At 34.7% G+C, this 18,234-nt stretch overlaps 1 protein-coding gene across 5 annotated transcripts in view; it reads right to left on the reverse strand.

Annotated features, from left to right (window-relative positions):
• LOC134663056 (solute carrier family 12 member 6) overlaps window positions 1-18,234 on the reverse strand; it is a 443,704-nt gene that overhangs the window by 212,618 nt on the left and 212,852 nt on the right. The window contains exon 1 of one of the 5 annotated variants that reach the window (XM_063519355.1): window positions 255-395. The exons of the other annotated variants lie outside the window; for them this stretch is intronic. Coding sequence (XP_063375425.1) covers window positions 255-315 — 61 coding nt within the window. The 5' untranslated portion in view covers window positions 316-395. Of the gene's footprint in view, window positions 1-254; window positions 396-18,234 lie in introns of those variants that run through there. 5 annotated transcript variants of the gene reach the window in all.

Here is an 18,234-nt window from a genome sequence, read left to right on the forward strand (position 1 = left end):
GAGGTTCGCTACAAGACGGTCGGGGCTCGGAATTACGGATCTGTTCAGCTTACTGCACTATTCGCTTTTCTAGAAAATTGCCAAAAACTTAGGGTTTTAGTTTTACGATTTAAGAATTATATGATGCTGACAGTTTTTTGAGTTTGGAGAGAATTCTTGAGATCAATTGTACCGTGCCGTTTTCAACCAAAATTCACAAATTACTTCCATATTTTAATAAATAGAAGTGGTTATAATCATGTAAATTAAATTACCTTGCGATATAGTGCTGTATCCATCCGGAGTCATCAACGGAGTCTCCCCTCCACTATACATCGTAACTATATTTATTACTTCCACTCAAAACAAATTATCATCACTTCACTTATATCACTTCAGCCACCAATTTACACGAATTTACTCAAATATTTTGATGAAATTTAACCTTAAACAATACACGTTATGTCCAGTGAAGTTTTACAACTACAGAAACAAATGGGGAGTTATGGTTCTTCCCGATGATAAAAATCTTTAATAGGTAAATTGATCTCTTTATACACTTATGGCGTTTTAACTCGTTGCTTAGCCAAGGGGATTAAATGTGATAATATAAACGATGCTTTATAACGGTATAGTAAAGAGTACCTTAATGAGTTAATTAATAACAATGGACTAAAAAGAAAACGACTTTGTCGAAGAACTGCCAGTGACGACTAACTGACCAATATAAAGTGTTCTGTGACTATTATATAATAAAGATAGCAAAGGTTACTAAAAACAAAGGTGATTGTTGAGCCACTAAGACACAAAGTATAAAAGGAATTCATTATTTTAATAGTGTAATAATAATTACACGATTACGTTCGTCATATAAGTAATAACTTAATACAGTCCTTCATACAGTTTTATATAGACGGAGGCATTAATAATACATTATGATACAAGAGTGCTACGTTGGTCATTTTACTCGAGACGATATTGTGGCACAATAAGAAAGCCGATGTGTGTACTGACCAATGCACATGTGTTTCATACGACGTTTTTCAACATACTTGCGTGTATAACGCACCGCAAATAACTTTTTTGACTGTACTTACGTAAACTTTTATGCATCGACGCTCACAACGTTTCTGTAGTTAACTGTACCTACTCTGGCATACTAAAGAGCAACATGGTCAATTTACATTGGCATGCAAATGCTAAACTTGTGCACTAGACGGTAGTTGGTCAAACAATTGTGCATGCACGGGGCAGGCGTGCCGTTGTCTGGCAAATACGATTTACTACGTGAGCTGGCACACTGGCGCTAGGGACATGACCTAGAATATAACATTGTTGCTAAGTGTAGTGCATCTTGAAACATGGATAAGTAATGTCAATCGGTATAAAGGAGAAAAAAGTATGTGATTAATAATATGACACAAATAATGTCATAAATAGTGTCATAATATACATCATTATAGTCTAATATTTTCAGGATATTATTTTTAACAATAATTAACACATATTTTAACTAAAAGTTAATGTAAACCAGTGATCCGGCAGACCTCGTCGGCGATGATGGAATAACTTGGACTCATTTTTGAGAGACTGCAGGCCAGTTGTAGCTCAAAACCGGGAAGTCGTGTACCTATTAGATCAGAAAAATTATGTAGCAATCCATGTTTGTCTAATATGTATAACCCAAGCTCCCAAGTCTACTCAGGTTATACTAAGTCAGGTTAGGTCGACTGGATTACGAATGCCTTTGAACTTGTGAGTCTAGACTGATATCACCATCGATCGTTTATTTGAAGGCTCCAGTCTGTTTTATTAAGACAGGTAGGTAGTAATAGTACATTATTGTCGAGGTTCGGAAGTAGCTACTTGCAGGCTGAGGATTCGTTTTAAACGGACGACCTTAGGAGTCCGTTTAATTGAATCCGAAGCCAGCAAGTAGCCTTCCAGCCGAGTCTTATATAGTGCTTTTCTCAAAAATGGTGCAAGAAATAGAAATATTTTCCAGAAGCAACGTTCTAATTTTCACAGAAAAAAGTAAAACCATTAAAAAGATTGGCTTGCCGCATTCATGCTTGCCGCCTTTAAAAAAAAAAGTGTATTTTTCTGCTGAAAATACGCCAACGTATTTGAGACACCTAAATAGTCGCGGTACCAACATTATAATAATAAGTGCTGATCATCTGTTTGGCTGTTTAATGGACCTATGCCTTTATTTGATATGGCCATTTAAACCTTTAAAAAGTTTGGAACTCGTTAAATAATGGAATTTGTATGCAACATTGCAGTCCCGAAATCGAGACTGCAATGTTTTTAACTTTTTAATTTTTTGAATGACCATAATAAAAGCACTTCGCGACCAATTTTTTAACCGGCAACGTCGACTTTGCCGTCCATTTTTGAGAAAAATATTTTTTTACCTACTACACTGAAGCGAAATTTACTGCTTTGTTACAGTTTTGTTAAACTTGTCTGAAACTGTTACTCTTCTCGGTTGCTTAACAATATTATAGCCCGCCTTATGGTTAGTATAGTTACGTCACACTCTTGAAATAAAACTATTAATACGGATTATATCGCGTATATTGAATTTATACTACATTCCGACGTTCCGAACCCTTTACAGCGTTCGTGGTCCACGGGTGACTGAGGAAAAACTACACTGCAAATCTACCCACTTACAAAAGAATGAACCATCATAAACTATAATTGGTTCATAAGGCTAGTTCTACATTACAACTATTAATAGTTATTAATAGTTTTATTTCATTAGTAACTATCGCGGTAACTGAAGACAATATTACCTTACAGACTTTTTAAAAACCTGTATGGCTACCACCAGTTTGACAGTGACATTTTCGCTAGCGTGTGCGTAACTTACTTTCTATGCATCTCGCTCGTACTTGCATACCTCTAGTGACAGAGGTTGGATTTGAAACTCTAATGTATTCAGTTTCGTGGGTGACGCCAAAGCAGCATAAGCCGAATAGATAGATATATGTAGATGGATTATAAATTTATAGCATAGTGAATTATTCTTAGACACAGGCCAGTTGAAATTAAATCTTAAGTTAATGTCACAAAGGTGATATTTAGTTGCTGCTTTTCACTTTATCCTCTATACAGACTGAAAAAAAAACGTCATTAAAAATTAGGCTAAGTAAGTACCTACCTACAATAATTTAATTCTTACAAAACGTATTGTCTTAACAATATTGGGCCATATAAATAAGATTATTTTTGAGTTAAGTTAAGGTATTTTTCCATTGTAAAATTGTAAAAAAAAATATTAATCTGTCACATGTTAACTATTAACTACTATTTTTTTTGCATAGGTACGTGACTAAAAGACTTCAAAAACAGTGATTATCTTTTAATCAACTCTCTACTTTTGTTTGATAATGATGATAGTAAATTAGAGAAATTAAAATTGTTTACTCGAATAATTTGAATTTGAAACCAGCCAAATTGCACAATTCACTGAAACATGTCGGTACATGAGCGCGCGGGTCGCGTGGTACCGGCGGTGGTGGTGGTGCGACTGCCACCCCCGTGGTGGGACTACCGCGCGTGGCCGCGGCATTCAGCGCCCAAGCCCACAAGGTCGAGGGTTACTTCGATTACCTATTAGTCAGGTTTGTTTTTATTTTCCAGTATAATGGATACAAGACAACACAGGCTTCATTAACCTCTTGTCTGTCAGGCAATTTCGAACGTACACTGATATCAGAATTATATTTGAATGATATTATTTAGTAATCTTGCGTCTCGTCCGCGTCATTACATGTAGCACGGACATGTACGAGCAAATTGCAGAACATCAGTTAGATGTCTTTCTGAAGACAGGGTTCGAATTGGTCTGTGTGTACATGGAATGATGAGGATACTCACCGAATTTACGGTCACATTTTTGTATTTTTTTCCGAAATCGATTAATTCTGCTCTGGACAGCATAACCTGAGGTTTGAATTGAACCCACGATTTTTGACCACATATGACAGGTTATGTTTATAACTGGGGATTGCAATCCGGTCTGATTTTGAATCCGGCCGGATTCTGGCCTCAATCCGGGGATCCGGCCGGATCCGGACGGATTGGTATTGCGGATAAAAAAATCATCATGTCACGTATTTTATTATGTTTTTTAGCGTTATATGCGAAGTTAAGGATATTTTTTAATGTATAAAACGGCTGTTTTAAGTTTCAAAAATTAACGTTATTATTACTTAACCAGTGTCACAAATTAAAATCTTCTTTTTCTCTTAAAATATCTATAGCCCAACCCACATTTCCTACAAAAAGGTGCTTTCAATTCAACCATTTTAGATTGAGCAAACAAAATCAATGAACGTGCATATCTATTACAAGTATACATTAAAACATTTATTCACACATTATATTTTCCAGCTTTATTTAGTAGCATATAATAATAACAAGATAACATCATAATAAATAAACATTATAGGACATATTTACATAAGCCCCACGGTAAGCTCAAGAAAGCTTGTGTTGTCGGTACTCAGACAACAATATATATAATATACAAAATATACAAATACTTAAATACATAGAAAACAACCATGACTCAGGAACAAATATCTGTGCTTATCACACCAATAAATGCCCTTACCGGGATTCGAACCCAGGATCGCTGCTTCACAGGCATGGTCACTACCGACTAGGCCAGACCGGTCGTCAAAAGTCAACAGTTCAACATATATTCCTCTAATAACTTTTAATTCGACAAAACATTTAACTTAAATGCTGAAATGCTGAATGAAGTTTTATAAATATTTATTCATTAGGTATATTTTAAATGCAGGTAGCACTTTATTATAACTGGGCTATAATGGTTTATACAAAATAAAACGAAACAACACGTACATTTAATTACAATGTAACAACACAATTAATTGAATGTAAAACAATTCAGTACTTACGGTGCACGGGAATCTCAACACTACGACGACACATATTTCAACGGCTAGAAGACTGGCGTCAACTAACAAACAAATTGTTGTGTTGCTGTTTGCGAGCGAGAAAATAGAACGGCAACGTCGCAGCCGCACCGCATATATCGCGCGCGTCGAGCGACGTTCGAATATTGGCGAGAACTTTTAAATTTCAGCGTTATTTTATATCTTTGATTCATCTTACCGGATCCGAGACCGGATCCGATGAATTTTGCCGGATCCGGTATCATGAAAAATGTGCCGGATCCGGCCGGATTACCGGATCCGCCGGACCGGATTGCAATCCCTATTTATAACCTTGACTAGTAAAGACTGTATGGGATGTTTTTCAACCGTGGGCCATTTTTACAAGTTGATATTTTTTCCGCAATTTCCGCTTAGGTAAATAGCTCGCTAAATTTTGCTACCTATTAATTATGGATACTGATCACTTAAGCTTACTTCTAAAGTAATTTTAAAGACGCAATTTACTTGTGTTCGTGCGCACAAAAGTATGCTGTTTTTCGTGCTTGTACTGTGTATGTCTTTCAGATTACTTAAGATATTTTTTTTTATTTTGTTTGATGATATGATGTGAGTGCACACAATTAAAAAATAGTTTATCTCTAACTGAACAGTAGGAAAGCAGCACAATTCTTCTTCAATCTATTTCTCAACTCCAGTTTTTATGCAACTTAATGTCTTGCGAACCGTTCTCGCAACGGTTCGCAAAACATTAAGTTGTTGAACAACCCTCGTTTCGAAGCCCGCTGAGTCGTTCGGGCGTGACAAGATGTGATTCCTGCTCATTGTTGCAGACGTTTGTTGAGGAATAAATCAGGCTTTACTGTACATTCGAATAGCGAGATGTTTCTTTGCTTGTTGTTTATGACGTTCCTTATTCATATACACAGTAGTACCTTATGGTTTTAGAAAACGTGGAAACGCATGACTTGTTTACATGTAGGTAAAACAATAAACCAATTTAAAGCGCACAGCCCTAAATAAAAAACATCAACTTCTAAAATTATCTTAAGGGGCCCACTGATTTAACAGTCCGCCGGACGGTATCGGCCTGTCAGTTGTTCGGAACTGTCAAAATTTTGTTCTAACTGACAGGCCGTTACCGTCCGGCGGACTGTTAATCAGTAGGCCCCTTTATAGGCACCATCGATGCAAAAGTACTTTTATTTTGGGTTTGTGTTCGTGCGTCTTTATAAATAGTTTACTTATATGTTATATCTAACCAAACAGTAGGTATGCAGCACACTAGAGCTTTTACTTTTTGTATTCTTTTCATATTTATGAAGTTGCTTGTGACAACCGCTACTGTGTGACTAAATATTATTAGAATGTCGTTACAGACAAACCATTGGTAGTGTTACTTAATTTAGTATTGAAATCGTGGACTATAGTTCTGTTGCAGTACTGAACTATAGTTTGGTGTTTTTATAGTACGTAATACTGAATACTGCAAAAAGACGCATATAGAGGCAGTTAATACGTTCGTTAACACATAAACCCAGCTTAATTTAGCCATATATATACGTATCACTATCTTTTGCCATATCGCACATAAATAGCTGCAGAAGGCATGTAGCAAAACAATAAATTAAAATTAATGAAATAACTTAGGTACATAGCCAGTTATTTAATTATTATGTATTACCGCTTAACAATTACCTATTAATTAAAACTCAGGCCTCATCTAAAATTCAATGCAAACATTTTCTCTCATACCTCTAAGAAAAAGCCTTGAAGGCGCAAACTGACAAGACAAATTGCAGAATAGAGTAGCTCCGTTCATTTTTTTGTACGGTTAAATTATTCGTGATTTATCGTAGTTTAGAAGTTGGAGGGGGGAAATAAGGGGAGGTTTTTGAGGTGGAGACTCAAGGCCAGGCAATTGCAAGGGTAAGTACCTAGTTGTTAGATTTTTTTCACTTCTGCCTTTAGGTTAGGTGTAAGTTGTACAAAGTTTTTTAATGCTGAATTCTGTGTATTTAGTTCCAATATCTGGGAGACCGAGCTTTACATATAAAAACTCAAAAATGCGCCTTCTTCCAGAGATAAGACCTAGCTAGATCGAACTTTCGCCCCCGAAAACCCCCGTACAGGAAATTTAATCGAAATCGTTAGAGCTGTTTCCATGATCCCCGAATGATAAAGAGTTCCTCGTTTAATGGTATAAGATAGGTACTTACTTACTTGTGAACATAGGTACTATGAACGAACCTCGATAAATGTCTTCTATCAATGAACGATGTTCAAGTTTTATAAATCCACGTACAATTGAGTCCGTGACCGTGTACCGCGTCCTTCAACGAATGTGCCTATCGATCCTATGCGAGGCCACGACCACGCTGCCAGCTAGCGGTGTCCGGTCAGCTTCGAATAGGTGACGGCCAAAGTGGCCAAATATATCGTAACACACCTTTGTTATCGTACAAATAAAGATGTGTTGCTATATATATTTGGCCACTTTAGGAGCATTACACCGTTTGGTAATCGACATTTGCACTCATTTATGTGTGATCGGCTCGCAATCACCAAAACGATAGGCAAGGTCGTATCGAAACCAGTTCAAATCCGTGAGTTTTTGTATGGAGCACTAAAAAGGATTCAATTATAACGACTCTACAGATTATCCTGTTCCCTTTTCTGTTCTCTTACACGAGTGCGTAAGCGCCGTTATCAATTATTGAAAGGATGTAAAATCATAATGCACATGTTAGAGCATCTCACCTCTGTCTCATCTGCATTATTATTCTTATCTAGACCTTTTTTAAACCTATTATAATTAAGTCCAACACGTGCAGATATAAGAGATAAAGGCGTGAATTTTTCCCCACTACGTTTTTGATTAAAAAAGAAAAGTTTTTGTCTTGGTTAATAACCGTGCCACCCGTACTGAGTCAATGGAAAACACCCAGCCCATTAAAAAGCGACTTTATGAGAGAGTTTATGGATCAATATAAATAGCTATTTCGGAGAAAGACTTTCGGGTGGTGTAGTATCGTCGGGTGCCCGACTAAATGTAGCTTTTCTACGCAGTATGTTACAGATATCGCGTTATGTCCAAATGAGCCGTGCACGGCCAAATTAATACTTATCATGATAAGTATTAATTTGGGTACTCTCTTGGGTAACATCGGCTACACTATTAAATGACAATAGACCTTATTATAAAGGCATAAGATCCATCCATGGTCAGTTAAGTTTAGCTGTTACTATCGTAACACATAGCTCAGCTGGGTTTCGCTAATTTATGGCATGAAAGACGAAAACAAATTCGAAATTACATTTTGATATCAAAATGTGATTTAATTATCGTTCGCCCATGCGTCTTGCTTGTACCAATACATGTACGGTTAAGTACGAGCGAAACGCAATGATAGCAAAATGACATCAATTTTAGATCAAAACGTACGTTCGAATTGGTCTCCCGGCCAGCGAGCGAACTACGCTAACGGATTCAGTGAAATTAAATTACACCCGATTTGCATAGGGTCGATATTACAGCCTGGTCTAGCATTAAGCTTATAGCCTACATGATATAGCCTACTTTCGATATTCAAAATAAAAGGTCCATTATAATATAAGAAGTCCTTTACGATTACCATAAGATTATTTCACACCAGAGGCTGAAAATGTAGGTGTGGAATGTTTGACTTTCGCTTCAATTTTGTTTGAATTTTGCGAAAAGAAAAGGGTTTACGAAAAGTATGTAGATTTAAATATTTAAAACATCGTGTTATAAAAGATTGAACATTTTGTTGGAGCATTAAGGTGCCGTAGGTTCAGAAAACAGGTATTTTGAAAATACGGTTACCAAAAAATATTATTTGCAATCTTGTGGCCTTTCTCTAGTAACTACATAGATTCGAATGCTGATTGTTTGACTTTCGCTCAATAGAAAAAAAAAACGAACATAGGTCTAAAACGCAACTTAAAAATTTGTACCAATTTTTGCACAAAAGCTAAAAAAATTAAATTGCTTCTAAATGAGCAATGTTATGTTTGATCGAAATTATGAATTACTTTTTTTGATAAAATTTACAAAAACATAAAATTCAAAAACATAATACCTGCGATCCCGGAGGAGAGGAGAAGAACCTGAACCAACGGAGCCTTAAATAAAATACAAATTTAATAATCATAATCATTATTTGCACATAAACGGGGTTTTACATAAATAAGAAAATTAATTATTTCACAGTGAAAAGCGAAACTAAAGACTAACGAGTTCTGTACAAGTACAGTCGAATTCAAAGATATGTTTACATGTTTCGCCTTATTGCAAAGGAGTAAGGTACAAAAGTGTAAACATATCTTTGACGTCGACTGTACATCTAACGCACGGAGACGAGATTTCTATTTCCGTTTCCTTAATGAAGACATCTTCGTTAACGAACGTTTCTGTTTGGTTGCTTATATTAGAAATTTCTTGTTTATTTTACTTAACCTATCCCACGTGCCACCGTTCTAATATTAGTAGTAATTACAGAGTTTATTTTATTATATTATTTAATTCGGTTTTAAAACAAAACAACTTCAATTATATTTTCTATTCAATACCATTTATTCCAATTTCTCTGCAAATTTTTCTTGTACGGTGGGCTGCTAAAAAATTGTATACCTTCCATATACGGCATTGGGTCATTTGGACTGAACAAACTACTGACACGGATGAACATCATGTTGTCCCTGTTACACAATGTTTTATAACATTATATAACACCTAGTGCGCGGCCACCATCAAGTGCGCTTGATAGAAAAAACACATTGGTCATACATACGAATGAAATGTTATAGATTCTTAAGCCTTATTTTTGTTTTTTTTTTTTATGCTAGATTAAAATCTTACATTGATTCAAATAGAAAAGTGCCGTGAAACCCTATCGGGTTTGTATTCGACACTACATTCGTGGAAACATTTTTACATAAAAAATTGTTGTGATACATAGGATAGACATAAATTATATATAATTATATTAATACTACGTAAAACCAAAAAGAGTTACACATATTTAAATCAAAATAGGGTCATTATTTATATCACTTTTAAATTAAAACAATACGAAAAGCCTTCACCCTGTTCAAACGTTGACATAACAGGAAATAGAATGCATTACGAAGGTGCAGTTACCCTATTAGCCACCACCTAAACAAATCATCGTATCCGTGACGAATCATCTTCAAAAACATCCACAACTTCATACTTACCCATTGTAATAAGGCAGAAAGTTGTATACATATTTTTGATATGGTGAGGAGATATGTCCTTTTGTACCGTGGCTGGTTTGAACCGTAAATAGCCGTGCCCTGATGGGTGCGGAAGTGCGGACGCAAATGGCTTATAGGAAAGCGAAGAACACGCTATGAGAAGGAAGGTACTATTACTATTATAAGTTAGGAAGTTATTGCAATTTCAGTGAGCAAATCTTACTAATAATTCACTATAGTAATTATATTAAAATTTGTTAAATGCAACATTGTTATGAATATGAAAGTTAATGTTCCATGTGTATTTGTGTGTCTTAAATAATAAATTTAGACATATGAAAGTTTATATATTTAGAAAAACAAACAAATCAATTGATACACAAAAAGTATTTAGTCTAGTAAAGCCATAGAGAAAAAAATACATAGATTGCTCACTCCATACTTACATCAGTTTTAGTACCAAAAAGACTATTAGCATCTAACATCGAGTAGCGGAACTATCAGTACTGCTACATCTATTGTCAAGTAGCAGTACTGATAGTTCCGCTACTCGATGCTAGATGTAGAAACTGAAATTAATAGTCTCTGACTGATGTATGGAGCAAGCACTCTTGTCTTATTATATTTCTCTATGGTAAAGCCTAGGTAGGCTATTCAAAAAGACAAATTACATATTAGCAGGAGTTCCCAACAACCATACCACTAAACTGAACTCCATCCAACTCCATCCATCATATTCATCCATCATCATCAATCCATTGAACTAAAGGAAAAATAATATTTTGTGCAGTAGGTATTTGGATTAGAAAAAAGCTAAATGGCGTGTTTTTCGAGCTTTCGTGTTGCATGTTTAAATAAACGTTTTTATGTAAGGGCATTTAGGGCATTAACATAATTGCTCTGTTATTATCCAGGTCTGGAGCGATTTTATAAAAAAAGTTTATGCTATCTTAAATACACCTTTATTTTCAATATAGATTATTATTTTAAAATCGCTACAGTATGTCTCTCGAAAAAAGGAGTATACAGATTTTAAAAATTTTGGCAATGGAGTTCGGCAGATAAGTAATTAATTTAATAACATAAGTATAAAATAATAAATATTAGCTTTTAATCTTATGCCTTGAACATAAGTACCAAAATGCGTTTATTTTAAATTATGTACCTACACATGTGCCTGCACTGCACCTACTAGTTATAGTTTAGTTTTAAGAAATATTTGCTGTGCCCTAACAGGGTTCATGTGTGAACTTACCCTAATGTAATACCTGTCTTGTACCACATGATTATTATGCAATAAATTATGAATTATTATTATTATGAAACGTCCACAGATGGCAATCCATTTTGGTGTTAAAATGTATTGCAATAAGATGTATTTGTAGGTTAAGTTTTATTTTGACAACAAATAACTATTTCTAATCTTATCTATATAGGTAGGTACGGTCACGTCTGAAAATATCGATACGGAAACAGTGCCAAACATATACACATATATTTTAGCCTTCAATCACAAGTACATACATTAGTATCCTACATAAGAGCGGCTTATTAAAACAACAATATTCCTGCCTCGTCAATCTCACGAGGCAGCCTTTACGAGCGCTCGAGATTAAATTTTGTGACTGCATTTACAACCACGGGACGAGAGGATGAATTTATGAAGACAGCTAACTTGAAAACCTCCATCATCAAATATAGATTAGATTTAGATTTATTTATTTCATAATATGAAATTACAATATAAATTAATTTACACTAATCTATACGAATACCTACATACATAATATATACCACATATACATACATGACATATACCTACGCATATACATATAAGTATAAGTATTTGGCCTCAAATTATCTTCATACCAAATTTTGTCTAAATTCGTCCAGCTGCAGCGGTATAAGCGTGAAGAGGTAATAAATAGTAATAATTAGAGAGCCAGAGTTACTTCCGTATTTATACTATTGGTAAGCATCGTAGGCGTATTATGGATACGGATGATAGTCGTTTTTGTTTACGTGACAGCGTGAAAATTACAGTAGCCCTGCTAAGCCAAAGAGCGCTATCTCAAAAGAAAATTCATTGCTCACTTATACTTTAGTTTCTATTACTGAGAATTCCATTTTCAAAATCATTTGTTTTTGAGATAGCGCTATTCGGCTTAGGAGGGCAGCATACCTGTTTTTCAATCGTGCGGTGATTAAAAGCGACGTTTATTTTATCACGCAGATAACGCCATGTATTGTACGCCTGGTACTAGTAAGCACTATTAGAGATACCAGTGATCGTTCTTCCCGAGATGGAAATACCTACTTATTCATATCTGCTGGTTGTCATCATTACCTAGCAGAAGTGGCATTAATGCAGGGCGGCCTGTGTTCAGGCCATCAACTCACTAAGGTAGGATATAAATGCTTATCCATATATATTTACGAGGACATTACTTATTATAGCACCCACGACCCTACAATAGATTTTTAAGTGTAAATTATTTTGTCGTAGGTACCTAAACTGATTTCTGTTTTTTATTTTTAATATTGGCGCCCAACGTGGGGCCAAGATAGCAAATAAAATCCCTGTGCCAGCTTGATCTGGTTGGAAAAGTAACATCGCTAACGAACTACTGTAATAAATCTTTGTAATGCATTTTGACATGCTTTTAAAACTCGCGTTGACAAGAAACTTGGCAGAGGGGCGTAGTTTCGCAGCCAATGCTTTATGGATGTACGTTTAGAATACTCACACTTATTTAACGCTAACGAGTTATGATTATAATCAATATATTAAAATAAGACCTGACGAAATTAAAAAGTTACATTGTTAATTTGTGAGAAGTTATAGGATTAGGGATTTTGACTGTATCTAAAATGATTTTTTTCATGAAATTAAGCAATGAACAATAGTGGGTAATTGTTTTGATAGTTCAAAAAAAGAAGCTGATTTGACTCACACCGTCTTGGTAGACTTGTAACTCCAGAACATAGAAATCAATAAACATCATCGATTTACCTTTGAATTACAAATGCGGTCTTTCCAGCCCGACGTCCATCAGTGTTCAAATTACTGTTTTTGTTAATGCGGTCCCATCTCGAACGCGATGGTTTTAGTGGTCTGGACCAATAATGAAATGGCTCGTTCTAAATTACCAGTTACCTACATATACGTATATATGTAGATCATTTTATGACGTACAATCTCGAATGCGTATCGACCGGTAGCCGGTATAGGTACCTAATTGAAGTAATAAGATGCTGTTTTGAGTTATGTAAATGTTTTTCCTCAGACCGAACATTTATCATTTTAAGTCATAACTTAATGAAGTGACGCAGACTAGCTTTGGGAGGAAAATTCAGGAAATCATTTAACCGTTTGAATTTTGCGATTTACACGACGATATACTTTGTATTTTGATTAGTGGCACGCTTGTACAAAATGTCATATAAGTAGGTAAAGTTTAACAATGATAATAAAGAAATTAATAAAATATTATTCGCTAACATCAGCAAAAAGGTAAGTACCTAATGTTGACCGCGTAATTTTACGTTATGTTCGTGCGTTTATTTCTTTGGCAGGCTATAAAACTCAATAAATAAGTAGCACAGCGTGAAGTTTTTTATAGTTCACGCTTCGGATATTCGCAAAATGTTACCCAAGACTGAAGATAACTCCAAGTCAAGAAGTTAAACTTTCTCCTGAAGCTTTAATACCTTTTTGTTTTGTGAAATAAAACTTTATTATGTCAGCATAATATTTTATGGTAAGTAGCTAACCTCTCTATTACTCGAGATTTCAGAATATTATATAGGTACATTAAGTAATGAAATATTTAATACTCGAGAGTCAGAAAGAAACAGATGCGAGTAAGGATTCAAACCCGCAACATTTCATTTTAAAATTAATAACACTGAAACATTTTGGTTACCGTTAGGAATTGTAAACTGAAATAGACAACAAACAAAAATCATAAAATAATCTGTTTCATTCCTTAAGTACTTGGATTAGGAATTGTGTTATAAAAAAGCTGTTTATTTCTTGAAACGATTTGAGAAAGATTACTAAAAACTCTTAATCTATTCTTACCTAGATTTTAACTGACCTAATAAGTCTAAATAAGATAATGCATTGCATTTCAACAAATTTCTTTAGTTACTATCTTATTAAGTAGTATGTTTACTGGAAGACAGGTACCTAAATTATTCAGTAACATTTTAAATAAGAATTTTATATTTGCTTGTCAGATCGAAAATCTATTATTGATTCATACGGATATGAATTCAAAGTTTAGTTTTATGTTGTTAGATCTAACTTTCTGTGAGTATACTAAGTATCAAGTTACATTCCAACACAAATAATTCGAGTAGGTAAATAAAGACTATCTATGTCTAGTACTTCACACTCACTATTGCGTTTTACGTCAAAGTACTTGAACGTACCTAAATACTATTGTTTAATTTCTAAGTATCGATTATCTACTAGTTATAATAGCATGCTTTTGAACTTGTTACGCAATTTTATCGATTTCATTTATCAGATGCGTGTAATGTGAAAGGTATAAATGTTTCCAATACCTAATACAAAATACAAGCCTTACTGCATTTCCATCTTAAGTATGAAATAAGTATCTTATTTTCCAGGGTACAATTAAATACCTACCTACATAAAATTAAGTAGATAGGGAAATACGACTTACAATCAAATCCATCGCTGCAACATACTTTAAAAAATACCTAGATGATGCCGTATTGTCTCATATTGTTTTAATTAAGTTACTTCTCTTACTAGCGGAGTACTTACGTTAAAGCTCTAACAGTGAAATGGAGACTCGCGTCTTGAGCTTAAAAGTTAAACCCAGTTTAAGACAGTAGATCGCGTGAGGTTCTCATGAAAATTCATAACGTACCGTACTGTGCAACCCTAGCTGAATATAAAACTAATGAAATAAAACTATGAAAACTGATTTTATCGCGTATTACACTCACTTTGCTATTTTAAATTATAGTTTGCATCCTTTTTGCAATGAAATAATTCTTAAATGATAAATGGCTAAACATTGAAAAAAAAATGCTTTGTTCAGTTTTATGCATTAATTTCTTATGATACCATTCCATATCACCATTTTAAAATAAATTCCTCTAATTACTCTTTTTTTTTACAAGTTTTTAATATAATATATCTTTATGCGAGAATCTCCTTTTAAGTTAAGTGTTAAGTACGTTTTTATGAGGGCATAGAGGGCAAACAAGCAGACGAATCGCCTGATGGTAAGCGATCACCGTTGCCCATGGACACACGCAACACCAGAGGGGTTATAAGTACTCTTATGATAATTAGAATAAGCCTAAGGGACTCTCAATCTGCTCAAAACAAGTACGCGTAGGAAAATAAATTCATTAAACATTTGTACTGAAAATAAGAAGAAAACAATACGAGATAATTTTATAAAGATACGAGTAGATGTAGGAGTATTACCTATATGAAATATAACATTTTAGATTAAGTATTTACCTATCTTTAACCAGGAAGAAGGTTTAAATCCGAATCGAAATTGTGAAAACATTCAAAAATCCAAACTACCTAATTATAACAAAAACAAAACTCAGCCCGAGAGAAATGTCAGAAAATTTTAATTATTAGAATTTGATAAATCGCTTTCGATTCTACGAACTGTTTGAGAACCTATATTTGTTCAAGATAAATTATACGCTTCCAAGTTTTGGTACTTGGAGGGTTTCGCTTAAAGTATAAAGTTTCTTACAATAGTCATTAGTTTAGTGGTAAGTGGACTCGTATTTGGAAACTACTTAGTACCATTTATACCTACTAGGAACTTATGCACTTGAAGAAAATGGAATGGTATACATATATGTATAACCGGAAATAAAGACTGTACTTTCACGATAAAGCCCGGCCACGCATGATATAGTAAATCTTTTGAACTTTTTTTTATAATTTGTGGTTTGATACTACATAATAAAATTACAAACACAAGCTAACATTTTTCTAATTGTATTCCAATAGTTTTCAGGTGTTTTGGTGAATTTGACTTTTTTAGAGAAAAAATGCCTCCCATATAAAAACAACTTTCAGTGCTTGGAGTAGAAAGTTTTCCTGACTACCTTAAGTAGAAAAGAGTTTCAAAAAGTATAATTATGTTTTCTAAATCTAAATCTAATGAGTAACAGCTTATGAAAATATAAATACAATTAATGCATTGTAGTACGAAGCGAGTGAAGATTATCAAAAAACAGTTCCTCCAACAAATTGAATGAAACGTAATCCTTCGATGTAAAATTTCCAATAGCTTGTATTTATTTAGTCGGCACCGACAGCGGGAATTATAACCGGCCGCCGGGTTTAACGTCGGAAAATTGTTTTCGCAACGTACCCTTCGCAAACGTTAAGCACAAAAGCTATATTTATGAGGCGGTAATCTGAAAATACATCGAGTTGGCTGTTTTCACTATTTTAAGCTAGGTATTGGAAAGTGAGTGTATACTGTAGTTTCCTAAATGGCAGTTAATACCATTCTCATTTTTTTCCACTTTTTATTTTTCTCGTAAGCTTCATTTATCAATAGCAATTATAATCATTCTCATATTTACCCATTCTATGTATTTATTAGTAGCTTATTTTCTCGATATGTTTTTGAACCGTTTTCATATTTACCCATTCTATGTATTTATTAGTAGCTTATTTTCTGCCTGACATAACAACAACAAACTATGAAAAACGCTGGGGTGTCCATCAAATCTGGAATTCGTCGGACTGTTTCTTTTCAAAAAACATTTCCTTTGCAACTTAACTAGACGGTTACAAAATACGCTTAGGTTCGTTAGGTAGCTTCAGATGCCCGAAGGGCAAACCGCCCAGAAATAGGAGCCCCGCGAAGCGGGGCTCCGTCTATTTAAGTTGGAAAACAATGCGAATGGTTACAAAACATACCGGGAAAATAAGTTTTTCAAAAAAAAATAGAATGGAAAAATATGCGAATGACTAAAGTTGCTATAGGGAAAGGAAGATTACGAGAAAAATATAAAGTGAGAAATAATGCGAATGGTATTAACTGCAATTAGGAAATAACGATTTTCGGAACATACAGTATACACTCGTCAGAAATGTATTTTACAATTATATCATCATCTTCCTCGCGTTGTCCCGGCATTTTTACCACGTGTCATGGGAGCCTGGGGTCCACTTGACAACTAATCCCAGGAATTGGCGTGGGCACTGGTTTTTACGAAAGCGACTGCCATGATGATCTTCCAACCCAACTGGGCCCTTATTGGGATTAGTCCGGTTTCCTCACGATGTTTTCCTTCACCGAAAAGCGACTGGTAAATATCAAAATTGATATTTTGTATATAACTTCCGAAAAATTCATTGGTACGAGCCGGGGTTTGAACCCACGACCTCAGGATTGCAAGTCGCACGCTCTTACTGCTAGGCCACCAGCGCTTATTTTACAATTATATAAAATACTAAAAATGCCGTAACACTCAGACATAAATTATGTTTTAAATCAGAACTGAGGTTATTTTCAATCTTGGAATAACAATACAACGGTACCTCTCTCTCGGTATAGCAAATAATGTAGAAAATACATTTACACCGCCACGTATGTATGCATACGAGGTAAACGTTAATAATCGAAATCATAATTATTGTTTGAGCTCGGTGACCTACTTCTAAGATCACGATTATTACGAATCCCCGATGCGCTGTACCGGGGTCGTGGGTTGAAAATATATTCAGATATTTTCCTTGTTTTCAGTTTGTATAGTAATAGGTAAGTAGAATAAAGATACCTCGGGTTCACGATTAAGTAGGACCCTTATCTCTTTAAAGTTGCCATGAATTGTTTCAAGGACTTGTACTGAACCCTCTGCATTATGAATGTAGTCCGGGGAGGCCGATTGTGTTTTGACAATTTGATATGGGGTTCGTCTCATTTTGATAGAATCTTGTGTCGTTTCATCACCATCAGTAAATTTATCTTCATGTTAATTCTCTTCTTGGTGCCGCCATAGAGAAAAACTATTAATTTCAGTGTCTACATCTAGCATCGAGTAGCGGAAC

This window comes from Cydia amplana, chromosome 4 (assembly GCF_948474715.1).
Source record: "Cydia amplana chromosome 4, ilCydAmpl1.1, whole genome shotgun sequence".
In the NCBI taxonomy this organism is placed as follows: Eukaryota; Metazoa; Arthropoda; class Insecta; order Lepidoptera; family Tortricidae; genus Cydia; species Cydia amplana.